The following is a 14479-nucleotide window of genomic DNA, read 5'->3' as shown; positions in this document are numbered from 1 at the left end:
TAACTTCGTACATGCTGCCCTTCTTGGCCAGGTCACTCTTGGAAAAGAGATTTTAATCTCAATGAGTCTTTTACCTGGTTAAATAAAGGAAATATATATTGTGCTCTTCAGTAGAGGACAAATTAGTAGGGAAGCATTTTAATTTTTAGAAAGTTTTTTTCCCTAACTTCCCTCTGTTTTGCTCTGTTCACAGGTTCAGTGGATAAAGGCTTTTTGAACACTTTGAAGGAAACACCTGGAACATATCCTTTTAGGCTCTGGCCACAAAAACAGCTGCTGTGTGGATGATGTTTGTCAGATTTCCTAGAAAAGGAAATGGAAAGACATCCAGATTCTTTCAAATATCACACCCTGACTATTACTGTTTCCTAAACCTACGCCTGATCAGTGAGACTAACATAATAGCTTTGCAGGCCTGTACAGCTTTGATTTCTTAACGTCTTTTCGTGGCCTTTTCAAAACCAAAAACACAGCAGCAAAAATGCAAGCATGGATTCAGAAAATGTTTTTCTACTTCTACACAAGCTCCATCTTTTAGCATGACCATCTATTGATGAATAGCTTCAATAGTAACCTATTGCTATTAGAGTTCAAGCTAACATTACTAACTCTGCCCTGCTCTTATTGTATTTTAATTAACCCCAGCCAGCATGACTAAAGATAGCATATGGATAATTCCAGCTGGCCATTTCTGTCTTTTTAAAATGTAAAAGCTTCCTGCCTTTGATCCTTTAAAAAAAAAACCTCTGTCATTATTCATGTTGCATAATTGTCTGCCGTCATCTGCTGTTTAATCAGTGACCGCGTGTCGGGCAGGAAACATCTGTTGCTTTTTTCTTAACTGTTCCCCACGGTGCTGGAGGTGTTGGTGTGTTTCTTCACCCTGTGGTCGGTGGTGGGACTGACCGGCTTCCACACTTACCTGATCTCCCTCAACCAGACCACCAACGAGGATGTAAGTGATTAATAAATCAATGTTACTGCGAGATTAAAGCTGTCTCTTCTACCATCTGTATCTGAAATAATCCCGAAGACGCACATGCTGTACTTTGCATCTACTTTGTTTCATCCTGTCTTCATGCAAAATATCATGGAGCCACAGCATCAACTCATTCTTTGGTTAGTTTTTGTTCCGTATTATTATTATTGATAGTGAATGTAAGTAAGTTACTTTCAGATTACGTTTTTTATCCCCTTTCTCTTCAGTGAAAGGACTGCAGATGGAAATAAGCTATTAGCTCAAATCTAGCATGAGTCATCTCTTCTCTTAAGAGATAATGTTATTTTATGTGTGGCCCTTGTTCAATTAAGAAATAATAATGTTAGTTATAAGTTAAAGGATGAAGTGTTGCTTTTGTGTCAAGAAAACTCTCCATGTCTCAAACGTGACGGCGTTGGGGGTTTGAAATATGAGAGGACGTGCCTGCAAAGACCTGGAAAAGTCCTTAATTTTGATGTTTAAAAGGATTTATAAAACATTGCAAGAAGACACTCAAGGTTTTGCTTGCTTGCTAACAACTTTTATATAAAGAGAGAAATGCATTTACATTTTCAAAACATCTGGCTAGAAGCACCAAAAAACTTTGTGGTTGATTTTGCACTTTTACATAAATCTGATAGCTTTGTGATTCGGCCAATAATCAGGAAGTTGCCAGTTGTAAATAAGTGTTGCTTTATGTGTTAAAATAACTCTATACATCTCAAACCTTACAGCCATGGGTGCTTGAATATAAGAGAATCAGGGATGGAAAGTACTGGAAAAGTCCTTGAATTTGATGCAACTGAACAGTTCTTGTTTTTGTGTCAAACAACTCTCTGTGATTCAGCCAAGCAGCTTGAAGTTGCCGGGTGTAAATAAGAGAGAACTGAGATCGTGCCGGTTGGTAAATAGTTGGTCAATCCGAGTTGCCAGCGTTATTTTTATCTCCCAGACAAGGGGTCAAACCACTCATTAGTGTACCATAAACGTCATGTTTGAGCAAAGTCCTTTCTCACCAATCGATCACAGATGAGATAAAAATAGTGCAAGTATCTTTGTTCCTCAGATATTTCAAAGAGACTTTCACATTAAAGTCATTTATACAGTATAAAAGTCATAATGAAGATAAAGTGCAGTTTTAAGAATACATGAGTTAATGTTGTGATCCGGCAGCTGGCTTCACAAACCTACATCACAGAGGTGTAAACATAGTATACTGCAGAGCTGTTTCCTTGACAACCGTACCATGGTCATTTACAGCACTAAGGAGAAAAGTGCCTGTAAACTGTTGGTTGTTAAACAAGGCTTCTAACGTAAAATACAGTAAAGCAACAACACGACCAAAACAACAGGGTATTTATAACTGCAGCTAAAGGAGACACTATGAAGGTTTCTCATTTCTCTAATACCCCTCCTTGACTCCCCTCCTCGACTCCTGTCCTCGTGTCTTAGTCCCGCCCACAGGAGATGCGAGCGGAGGAGCCGAGGAGGGGAGCCGAGGGGAGAGGAGGGGAAGCAGCAGGCGGTTAGAGAAATGAGAACTCCTCTCCTCTGATCGGTCATTTTAAAGAGATGTCCATTAATGATGACAGGAGGCACAGCAGCACTCTGTCTGATGGACAGATGTGTTCATGACCACTTATATATTTACTTTTAATTCATTTACAGTGCGGTATAATGAGACAATAACAGGCTACAGATGCGGACCCCCCTCTCTGGTCGCTGAACTGGAGAATTGAAATTACGGGGCAAAAGTTTTATTTACAAGTATTAAAAGTAAGCAGAGGACACCAAACCAACTGAGACCTGTCTGTCTGCCGCATCTACGCTCTGTACAACACACACACCTACACACTGTACCACACACACCTACACACTGTACAACACACACCTACACACACACCTACACACTGTACCACACACACCTACACACTGTACCACACACACCTACACACTGTACAACTGTACCACACACACCTACACACTGTACAACACACACCTACACACTGTACCACACACACCTACACACTGTACCACACACACACCTACGCACTGTACAACACACACACCTACACACTGTACCACACACACACCTACACACTGTACCACACACACCTACACACTGTACCACACACACACCTACACACTGTACCACACACACCTGTACCACACACACCTACACACTGTACCACACACACACACACACACACACACACACACACACACACACACACCACACACACACACACACACACACACACACACACACACACACACCTACACACTGTACAACACACACCTACAGCCACTAAAGCAGGGGTAGCCAACACGGTGCCCCGCGGGCACTCAGTCGCCCGCAGGGGCAACGTGAGGCGCCCGCCGGGCACGTTCTAAAAATAGCTCGCCAAGAAAATCCAAAATGTATAAAATACACAAAACAAAAAAGGAAATGTAATTAAAAGAATCTACCACATGCATAAACGAAACCTAAATCATAGCAAACTCTATCTACTTACTACAACTCTATATCTAACACCCCTCCTCCCCCCACCCCCAAAATGAATATCGACCAATCACGTTCTTGCTTGATTTGCGGGACCAGCGCGTTCTTATTATACATCCATGGACCAACGTTGCAGTCGGGAAGAAAAGCAATGTGGCACCTCCCCGCTGATTTTCCTTCTGGCAGAATCTACACAACACATCAGCCCCATTGAACAGCCCATCATGCCAGCCTATACAGCACATGAGGGGCAGAGTTTTACTGTGTGTGTTGCAACTTGCATATTTATTTATTGCACTTGACGCACACACACGCATGGCGTAATCTCCAGGGGGGACATGTATGTTTAAGCCGTCATCGCCACGGAGGAGCATACTGTGTGTGTGTGTGTGTGTGTGTGTGTGTGTGTGTGTGTGTGTGTGTGTGTGTGTGTGTGTGTGTGTGTGTGTGTGTGTGTGTGTGTGTGTGTGTGTGTGTGTGTGTGTGTGTGTGTGTGTGTGTGTGTGTGTGTGTTGTGTGTGTGTGTGTGTGTGTGTGTGTGTGTGTGTGTGTGTGTGTGTGTGTGTGTGTGTGTGTGTACCCCTTTATTTATTTAATATAGATAAAGTAAGAAATCATTCCAATGTGTACAATAGGACAGTACAAAAACAGTTTAATAGGGGAGTGATTAGTAAAATATGCATAAATAAAAAGAAAGAATGTGGTAACACAAGATAAGAATAAACAAGTTTAAATGATTTATTATTGGTTGTGATCATATTCTAAAGATGTTTGGATTCTTAAAAAGTATACAGCTCCCTTTCATCTGAGTGTTGAGAGCTGTGTCCATAAATTCATGTTGTGCTCAAAGTGCACCAGATTGATGCATTTCACTTAGAGGAGGTGAGGTCCCCCCTGGAGGATGTGAGGCCCCCCCTAGAGGAGGTGAGGCCCCCCCTAGAGGAGGTGAGGCCCGTCCACCCCCAAATAAAGCAGGTTAAAATAATTAAATTGCATGTTATTTTAGTAAACACTGAAAACGGGTCCCAAAGACCCAAACAGCACACAAAGGTTAAAGATAAGCATATAATAATGTTAAAATGTGCTAAATATATACACTGCAAAAAACACACAGTAAAAGTAGCCCCCGACTTGTTTTATTTTTTGAAAGTAGCCCTCATCCTAAAAAAGGTTGGTGACCCCTGCCCTAAAGCATATAATACATATCAGGCTACAGCCGATATCTACTAAACTAAAGCAAATACAGAGAGTAATGAAGGCCTGTTATACTGAGTGATATATATTATACACACTGCTCTGCTTTCTGCACGGACCTCACAGCTGTTCTCTCTGTAAACATTGCGTTGCGATTCAAGCAGTTAATAAAATAATATCCAGGGGATGCATGCAGAGCTGTCATTGGCTGAGATAAGTCCGGCCGTGCGCCACGACACTTTGAAACATCTCTGTTCCCGGAAATGCATTCACGAAGGAGCCGTGGAGGACCCATCAGTGTATCCTCGGTTATAGCTCCTCCAGAGCGCCTCCTCGACGCTCGATGCTCGGTCCTCGAAGTGCATTTAGAGAAATGAGATGTCCTTCAACATGGCGCACTGAAATCCATTTCCGGGTCACTACCGGAGGACCAAGGAGTCGAGGAGGGGAAATTAGAGAAATTAGAAACCATAGAAAGAGTGAATAGTGTAAAAATGTAACTAACGGATATCACCAGGACATTTTCTGATAACCTGCATCAGAATAATTATGTTTGTTTAAAATATGGAAATAGAAATGCATTATCTATTATTTTTCTAGCTAACATACTGTTCCGAAACAGAAATCCAACCTTTTGATGAAGCCAGTTTTAAAACCTTTTAATTGTTTGGTTAACATGTTAGTCGTTTTTTACAGAGGGGATTTCGATATCACTATGTATAACTATAAAAAAGTAAAGAATATACTCTACAGCCATAAAATATATATATCTATAGAATGAAAGGTGATATAAATCAGGCTACGAAAAGCATGACGAATGTTTTTGTCTGTATTTAAAATGAATGATGTCTTATGTGTCCACCACAGCCACACTTAATGTGGGCGGTACAGCAGGAACACTTTTATTCTGCTCACAGTCTGAGCCATATGACAAACTGTCTGGTGAAAGCTTGGACTCCTCTCTGCTCACGAGCCGACATCGATTTATGATCTAAAAATATGCATGAAAACAGACAAACAAAACGGAATAACAAGAATATATTTAGAGATGCTTGTGAGGCTAAATGAGCAAAATAAGTATTGATTGCTTGACTAATATTGAGTCACCACACACACATGCCCCCACACACACACAGAGATGAGTGGTGATGATGCAGGTGGCTGAATCCTCAGAGGGAGTCATTTATGTGGTGTCTGTGTGTGTGAGTGTAACAGTGTGTATGTTATCTGAGGCTTTGTTAGTGCTGCAGAGGCTCTGAGGAGAAGCAGAGCGCAGCAGCGATGATAGAAGCTTCTAGATGGCTGGAAGCAAGAAAGTGCACTCGTACTTTGTTGTAATGATTAATTTATAATCCCCTCTCTCTCTCCTGTGCAAGAGCTGGCCTCATTTTTTTCATTTAATCAGTAATGAAGCTCTGCAATGAGCACCTACAGTACAGTCCGGTGTAGTTTTGCTCCAGGAGTTGAAACAATAGCTTGGTTATCTGTGATTGGCCTAATAATAAATCCACCAATCGCTGCAGGGCCTGGTGTGGCAGAAGGGAGGGGGGAGGGAGAGAGGGAGGAGAGGGGAAGGAGGGTGAGCAAGAGAAGGCACCTTGAGTGCTGCTCCGATCTCTCACATGCACATACACACACACACACACACACACACACACACACACACACCACACACACACACACACACACACACACACACACACACACACACACACACACACACACACCACACACACACACACACACACACACACACACACACACACACACACACACACACACATACACACACACACACACACACACACAGAGATATTACACATAGGCATGCAGTACTGAAGTAGCCCATGGGGCAGACAGTTTGACCTACATCTGCCGCAACAACTAAAAAGAAAAGCTTTTTATTTTCTCTCTGACTCGCTGGAGGGTCGTTCGGTACAAACTCATGCTGTGCAGCCAACGTTTGTTCTGTAGGGGTCAATTATTTGTGACAAAGTACTTTTTGGGCTAATACAATTATAATCTAAATTGTGTTTTTTGTACCAGTAACACTTGAGTCAATCTAGCACTTAAGAAATTATGCTGGATTATTACATTGCATTTTAGCTGACGCTTTTATCCAAAGCGACTTACAATAAGTACATTCGACCAGGAAGACACAACCTTGAAGAAAACAGAATCATATAAGTACATCAGGTTTCATAGAGCCAAACATTTCAAGTGCTACTCAACTGGCTTTAGATAAGCCGGTCCTTTATTAGTATAAAAGTGCTTTGTTAATAATAATTTCGCTCGAGGTGGAGTCGAAAGAGATGAGTTTTCAGTCTGCGCCGGAAGGTGTGTAAGCTTTCTGCTGTCCTGATGTCAATGGGGAGCTCATTCCACCATTTTGGAGCCAGGACAGCAAACCCACGTGTTTTTGCTGATGGGAACTTGGGTCCCCCTCGCAGCGAGGGTGCAGCGAGTCGTTTGGCTGATGCAGAGCGTAGTGCACGCGCTGGGGTGTACGGTTTAACCATGTCCTGGATGTACGAAGGGCCAGATCCATTCACAGCATGGTACGCAAGTACCAGTGTCTTGAAGTGGATTCTAGCAGTTACCGGAAGCCAGTGAAGGGAGCGGAGTGGTGTGTGAACATTTTGGAAGGTTAAAGACCAAACGAGCCGCTGCATTCTGGGTGAGCTGCAGAGGTCGGATGGCACATGCAGGTAGACCAGCCAGGAGGGAGTTGCAGTAGTCTAGGCGTGAGATGACGAGAGCCTGGACCAGAACCTGCATTGCTTTCTGTGTCAGCTGGGGACGTATCCTCCTGATGTTGTAAAGCGTGTATCTGCAGCAACGGGTTGTAGCAGCGATGTTTGCAGTGAAGGACAGGTTGTTATCTAGGATCACACCCAGATTCCTTGCAGTCTGAGTCGGGGAAACAACAGAGGTGCCGATGTTGATTGTTAGGTCAAGAGTGGGACAATCTTTTCCCGGAAGGAAAAGCAGCTCAGTCTTGTCAAGGTTGAGCTTGAGGTGATGAGCAGACATCCACTGAGAGATGTCAGCTAGACAAGCAGAGATGCGTGCGACGACCTGGGTCTCTGAGCGGGGAAAGGACAGAATTAATTGGGTGTCGTCAGCGTAGCAGTGGTATGAAAAACCATGCGGGCTAATGACTGATCCGAGCGAGTTTGTGTACAGGGAGAAGAGGAGGGGACCAATAACAGAGCCCTGAGGGACCCCTGTAGTTAATTGACAAGGGTCGGACTCGGACCCTCTCCAAGTTACCCTGTAGCTACGGTCTTTGAGGTATGAGGTGAGGAGGGAAAGTGCAGAGCCTGAAACCCCAAGTTTTTGGAGAGTGCGAAGGAGGATCTGATGATTCACCGTGTCGAATGCAGCAGACAGGTCCAACAGGATGATGACAGAGGAGAGGGATGCTGCTTTGGCAGTGTGCAGTTCCTCAGTGACAGCAATGAGAGCAGTTTCTGTGGAGTGACCTGCCTTGAAACCAGACTGGTGCGGATCCAGAAGGTTATTCTGATGGAGTTAATTATGAACTTTTTTTATTTCATTTTTTGCTAGTATAACAACATAAATATAGTAAATACATAAAACAAAATGTAAAAGACATAAAATGAAACAATTTCAGCAACACAGATGAAATAGAAAATACAAGACCATGAGATATGAACAGTATATAAAATAGAATACCCAAAATATGTGTTAACCTTGCATTGATAAAAAGCTTTTTTAATAAAAGTTAAGCTCAACTAGCTGACTTTCTATTATAATGTATATTTAGGAGAATACAAACTGCACTCAAAGTATTTCTCTATAATCCAAAAACATGCAGTCGAGCCCTGAGTAATGTCTGAAGGTATTCCTCCAACCACCTTCACCAACAAAGTGGGAAGCCTGTGGGTGACTTTGAGAGTCTTTGAGTTTTCAAAAATACAAAAAATGTCAGGAGGTATTTTGTTGACGTGTATATAAAAGGATGCACAAGACCTTTAGAATATTTCCATTTCATGTAAATGTGCTGCCCTAAAAGGCATAAATGATTTGAATATTGAAATCACTTTGTACATCATAGGAACATAAAAGAAGCCTCTACAGAATATGTATATGAAGCAGCTGCATGCATACAGCACAGTGTGGAATGTGTTATCTTACCAGGGGATATCCTTTATATGAATCCTCAGATTCTTGAATGAATTATTAAAGTGGTTGTAATCATGCTGTGCTTATTCGCACCCGTTGGCGGATAGAGTTCCCGTTAAACCAGGAATCGTTAAAGTTCAGTTTTAGTAGGTCAGAGCCAAGCCTGTGGGAATAACATCTAAAAAAGGAAGTATGCTTTTGAATAAGATATAAGCGCAGGGAAAATCAGGGATGTGGTTTGGGAAGATTTTGCTCTACAGTGTTTCTTTTTTTTGTGTTTTCCCAGATTAAAGGATCCTGGTCGGGTAAGAACCGAGTCCAGAACCCGTACAGCCACAAGAACTGCTTCAAGAACTGCTTCGAGGTTCTCTGCGGGCCGACGTTCCCGAGGTAACTGTCGGAGTAAAACATGAAGCAAACAGAATCCATCATCTTTCGTGGTTAATAAATTGTCTAGATGCCTATATTAGGTTTTCAGTATGTTCCAGTTTTATCGAAGAGCTCTGTTCAAAGGCTTTATTGTCATATGCACATCGAAAGTATAGTTATAGTTAAAAACAATACAAATAGTGCAATATGAACCAGTAGAAATAAATGAGTGCAAGAGGATGTTGCAAGACTAATGTGCACTTAATGTTGGAGAGGTTAACTATATGCAAGTAAAATAGAATAAGATGAGGTAAAAATAGAATGTAAATTGAAATGCTGTACAGTGAAATAAAACACTGCTTATTGTCATAATAGATAGATCTGTGAGCTGCAACAGAGATTGTGTGTGATAGATTAGTCGGTAGATGTGTCTCTCTGCTGCTCCTCACCCTGCCCGGTAACGAGCCGGTTGCCGTCAGTGACCGATGGCCTTGTCCCCGCAGCGTGTTGGACAGGAGAGGACTGATGCAGGAGGATTCATCATTTTCTGCTGCGTCTGCTTCACTCCCCCCCTCCAGAAGCAACCCAGTGTCACAAACCACGGTGAACACACACACACACACACACACACACTCACACACACACACACACACACACACACACACACACACACACACACACACACACACACACACACACACACACACACACACACACACACACACACACACACACACACACACACACACACACACCACACCACACCACACACACTTTATACCCCCCTTCACACACTTCTCCTTCTCTGGCTCTAAAGTGAACGAGGCTGCAGTGCATAGGATAGTGAATACAGAGCAGACATAAAACAGTCTTAACCAATTACAGAGGATGTTGGAGAAAGTGTGTGTGTTTGTGTGTGTGGTGTGTGTAATCAAACTGACAGGTAATCCATCTTGAGACACACTGATGTTGAGCCATGTTGTGTCTCTTTATATAGTCTATTATTTATCTATTTATTATTTTTATTTTGTTATATTTTCTGCTAATAAATAGGCTACGTCATTAGTCGTGTTTGCAGCGGAGGAAGACACATACCGACCTTTAACTTAAGTGCTAATACCATGGTGTAAAAGTAATCTGTAACAATTAGAAATGTGTACTAGCATCAATGTACAGGAATACTCAAACTAAAAGTGCTTTTAACGCAGAATGGCCCATTGAAGAATAATGCACAGTATACAGTATTACACTGTTATAATCAGGGGTGCACATAACTTTTTTGCCCTGGTTCTCAAAGGAGCACCTGGAGATGTTGCTTGTTGCACATCCTTAAAATGAAATAAACCGGACCTTTTGAGGGGTAGGCTACTTGACTTTATGAACGGGGGGGGTGTGCTAGTGAGCACGCAGCAGGGTCTGTGCGGAGTGCATAAAGCAGACCCTTCACGCGATAGCGAGGTTCTATAGAGTTCTCATGGAAATAATTTGCTTCGATTTAATTAATTCAATGAGCAGTGTGTTGGTTTTAACCATATACTGAAAACAGCAGAAAGGCAGAACTGAATTCACCTTTATGTCTGTTTATTTCTCGAAAGATATATCAATTTAATACTAAAATGTGAGAGAAGTTTAGCCAGTTATACTGAATGCTTGTTGTTTGCATGTCATTCCTTCAGCTTTGCTGCAGCTCAGTTCCTCATCAGTGTCTCTTTCTGCAGAAAACCACGGCTCCTCTCATCCGCAACGAACACACACCTGATGAGGCCAAGCGGAGCATCGCCGCCCCTGAGGAGAAGAGCTACTCCCCCAGAGAGGAGAATGGTTCCTCCCCCAGAGAGGAGAAGAGCTCCTCCCCCAGAGAGGAGAAGGGTTCCTCCCCCAGAGAGGAGAAGAGCTCCTCCCCCAGAGAGGAGAAGAGTTCCTCCCCCAGAGAGGAGAAGAGTTCCTCCCCCAGAGAGGAGAAGGGTTCCTCCCCCAGAGAGGAGAAGAGCTCCTCCCCCAGAGAGGAGAAGAGTTCCTCCCCCAGAGAGGAGAAGAGTTCCTCCCCCAGAGAGGAGAAGAGCTCCTCCCCCAGAGAGGAGACCCCGAAGGTCCCGCCCCTGGCTTCACCCGAGCCTGACGCAGAGGTGTCCGTCACCAAGGGCCCGGCCCATTAGCTGCATGAGGGGGGGGGCTCTGATCCTGGCCGGTCAGGAAGTGAAACATTATCGACGTGTGATGACTGTGCGGGGGACTCAGTTATCCTCCGACGCCCGCCCCACATTCCTCCAGGAGAGCAGGGTTTCTGCAGCAGCTCCTCCTCTCCCCCCCCTCTCCTCACCCGCAGATTGACAGTGCAGGAGGGGCATCGATTTAATGTAAAGTCAGCAGCTTCCTCTGTCTCCTGCACACTGCATGGAAAAGACACGCAGGGGGAGAAGCTGCAGTAAGAACTGCAGAGAGAAATACAAAAACTCTCCAAGCGTTTGACGTCCCAGCAGGCCACCTGTGGGATTATCACTACTGCTTCTGTTCTTTATTTAAAATATTGCGTAATGACATTTATTGTGAGAGGCCAGTTCAAATATATTCCTTGCAAGTGTCTGGCAACGACGATATTACTTCTGGACATGTATAAAACTCCATTTATCTGTTGTGTGCACATTACATGCCCTATGCAAACATACAGAGGCTGGACGTGCAGCTTTTTGAAGAGAAGGGTTAACGGCAGGAGTCCAGGAGGACGATCCTTAGCTGACAGATTAAAGGCTCCTTCCAGGCAAGTCCAATCTACCTTGTTTTATGATACTGCTGCATTCAGTACTGTTATAACTTACATGCATTACTTTTTTTTAAGAGATCCAGACCAACGCCTGTCCTTCCATTTTTATAAATCCAGGATGTAGTGTGACATCGGTGCTCTGAAGTTGCTTAACGTGAAGTCTTTTATCCAGGAGACGCTCAGTCCCACTGTGTGAGAGGAAAGGTCTGACTTCTGATGATAGTAGACACTAGTAGTAACAGTGCCTTATCATAACAGACGCACCAACAAGTGCAACTGAAGTCGACCAACAGATAGATCCGTTCATGCCACTGATAGACAAATGCCAACGTTTATTCTTCTAACCACTGAACACTTAACATCTATTAAGTGTTCAGTGGATCCCAACCTGGAGGGTAAGAATTAAGGTATCATTTGACTATTTGGGAAGTAGTTTATTCACTTTCCTGAAGAGTTGGATGAAAAGATTTATATCACTACAATATATGTACAGTAAATATGAAGCGACAGCTAATAGACAGTTAGCTTAGCTTAGCAAAAGGACTGGAAACAAAGGGAAACAGCTAGCCTGACTCTGTCTAAAGGTAGAATATCAAATTTAACACAAAGGTCCACAATTTACACAAATGTTTATTAGGATAAAATAATGAAGCGATGACATTTTCAACAGACCGTAAATGAAGTACATTTTCTTAAAGGGTTTTTAGCTGGAAAATCACAAAAATACATCCTAGAAGGACAATAAGCGCTCTGTTTGAACTGCTGGTTGACTTATGGACATGCTAAAAAGGTTGGGAACCACTGAATTAGACATTGTAAAGCAAAAAGGTAGTGAAGCCGTGTTGAATTGTACATATTTCTGCAAGGTAAAGATGTCAGCTGATTGGATAGGAGGAGAGACTAAAGCAAGGTTGTTGTTTTTTTAGCGTTTAAGTGCAGCCGGTGTTATTCCCGCTGCCTTTGAGCTCCAGCGCCTCCTCCTGCTGATCTTCCTCCTCCTCCTCCTCTCTCTTCCTGTTACTACATATTTAACACTTCTCCTTCTCCTCGCCTCCTTGCTGTGACAGTGCACCTAAAGCCGAGGTCTCCACTGCAGCCGTCTGTGGCCGCATCATTAAAGCATAAAGAGCCGAGGCAAAGACGTCCTTTCTCTTCACACTTCTGTGTATTTCAGACTTCAAAATGGCTGCAGAGTTTATTTGTTTTGGTCACAGGTCGCTCGAGGGGACAGCATCCACACCGAGGACAGAGGAAGAGTTATTCTTAGTATTTAAATGATGTTAGCTGATAGCGAGGGTTTGTAATAGTTATTGTGTTGTATGCAAGACAGAGCTAGTGTTTGTGAAATTTACCTGTGTAGAAGTTCTAGTTTGTCAACAGCATTGTATCAGACATCTGCCTGAGATTATTTATTACTAAGTCACAGTTTATCCTGAAGATCAAAAAATCTGCCAAACACAGAGTGGAAAAGTTTGATTATTTATATTGTACCGTAATAATGGAGCAGTTTAGACACTTTGGATGATAAAGATTCATCTTGGCCAATATTCTTCATTCTTGTTTAATCTGTGGATGAGTTTCTTGATTACTAACCCTTTGTCCAAAAAATATTCGGTTGACATATTGAAGTATTTAATGTTGTCCAACCAGCTATTCAAAGACCCTTCGAAAATCAATGAACTTTCAGAAAATCAGAAAATATTTATATTTTAAAAAGCTGGAACTTGCACAATTCCAGCAAAAATAAATTGTGCAATTAATTTCCTGTCGATAAATTGACGAACACTTTTAGCTCCACATTCATCTCTACATTAGGATGAACATAGGAGAGAGACAGACTCACCCCCGCTGGAAGAAGCTGTACAGTGTGTGACAGTTTTGTTTCTGTGAAGTATAAAAAATAAACAGCTGAGTATTTGTTGGGAAAACTTTTTAATAAGAAGGTTTGAGACTAGTTTTTAAAGCTGAATTTAGCGGCTGATCTTTCTTTGTGGGAAGTATTTGAAGACAGTTTGGTGAATTTCATTGATTTGCTGTCACAGAGAAGCAAGAATGTATGTGATTGATATTCGATGAAAGAAGAGACGGGAGACTTTAAAAGGGACGGATGAAGTATGATTTTTTGGCTCAAGCTGAGCTCTTGTACGTATGATTCTTGTATTAAAATGCCATGACGGTCAGATCTGAATGCTCTGATCAATCAATTTCATGATGTATACAGAAACAGTAATATACCATCGATGATACTCTTTATTTATGTTCACTTTGTTAAGTATCAGCACTGTGACTTTATGTGTTTCATTCAATTTAATTCACTTCTTTTTACATGATCAATGTGTCTGGTAAATAAACAATATTGTCTTATTATTGTTTGTCTTTTAAAATATGTTTTTGTTTGCTCTTATACAGAGTTCTAGAGGGTGCAATGCAAATGAAGGGAAACAAAACGATGAAATACAGATTTGCGCTGCATTTAGCGAGAGCAACAACAGAACATGTTTACAGGAGACACTTGGCGGAGTTC

The 14479-nt window shown here is 42.4% G+C and overlaps 1 protein-coding gene across 1 annotated transcript in view; it reads left to right on the top strand.

Moving 5' to 3' along the window:
• Positions 1-14179, top strand: part of zdhhc9 (zinc finger DHHC-type palmitoyltransferase 9) — a 42431-nt gene extending 28252 nt beyond the window's left edge. The window contains exons 5-9 of the mRNA XM_034211827.1: positions 194-242; positions 853-955; positions 9112-9215; positions 9698-9797; positions 10913-14179. Of these exons, the coding sequence (XP_034067718.1) occupies positions 194-242; positions 853-955; positions 9112-9215; positions 9698-9797; positions 10913-11350 (794 nt within the window). The 3' untranslated portion in view covers positions 11351-14179. The remainder of the gene's footprint in view (positions 1-193; positions 243-852; positions 956-9111; positions 9216-9697; positions 9798-10912) is intronic.
• Positions 14180-14479: the final 300 nt, after the last annotated feature.

This window comes from Gymnodraco acuticeps, unplaced genomic scaffold, assembly GCF_902827175.1.
Source record: "Gymnodraco acuticeps unplaced genomic scaffold, fGymAcu1.1, whole genome shotgun sequence".
Taxonomy (NCBI): Eukaryota; Metazoa; Chordata; class Actinopteri; order Perciformes; family Bathydraconidae; genus Gymnodraco; species Gymnodraco acuticeps.
The sequence above is the reverse complement of the archived record's forward strand: the minus strand, read 5'-3'. Positions and strand labels throughout refer to the sequence as shown.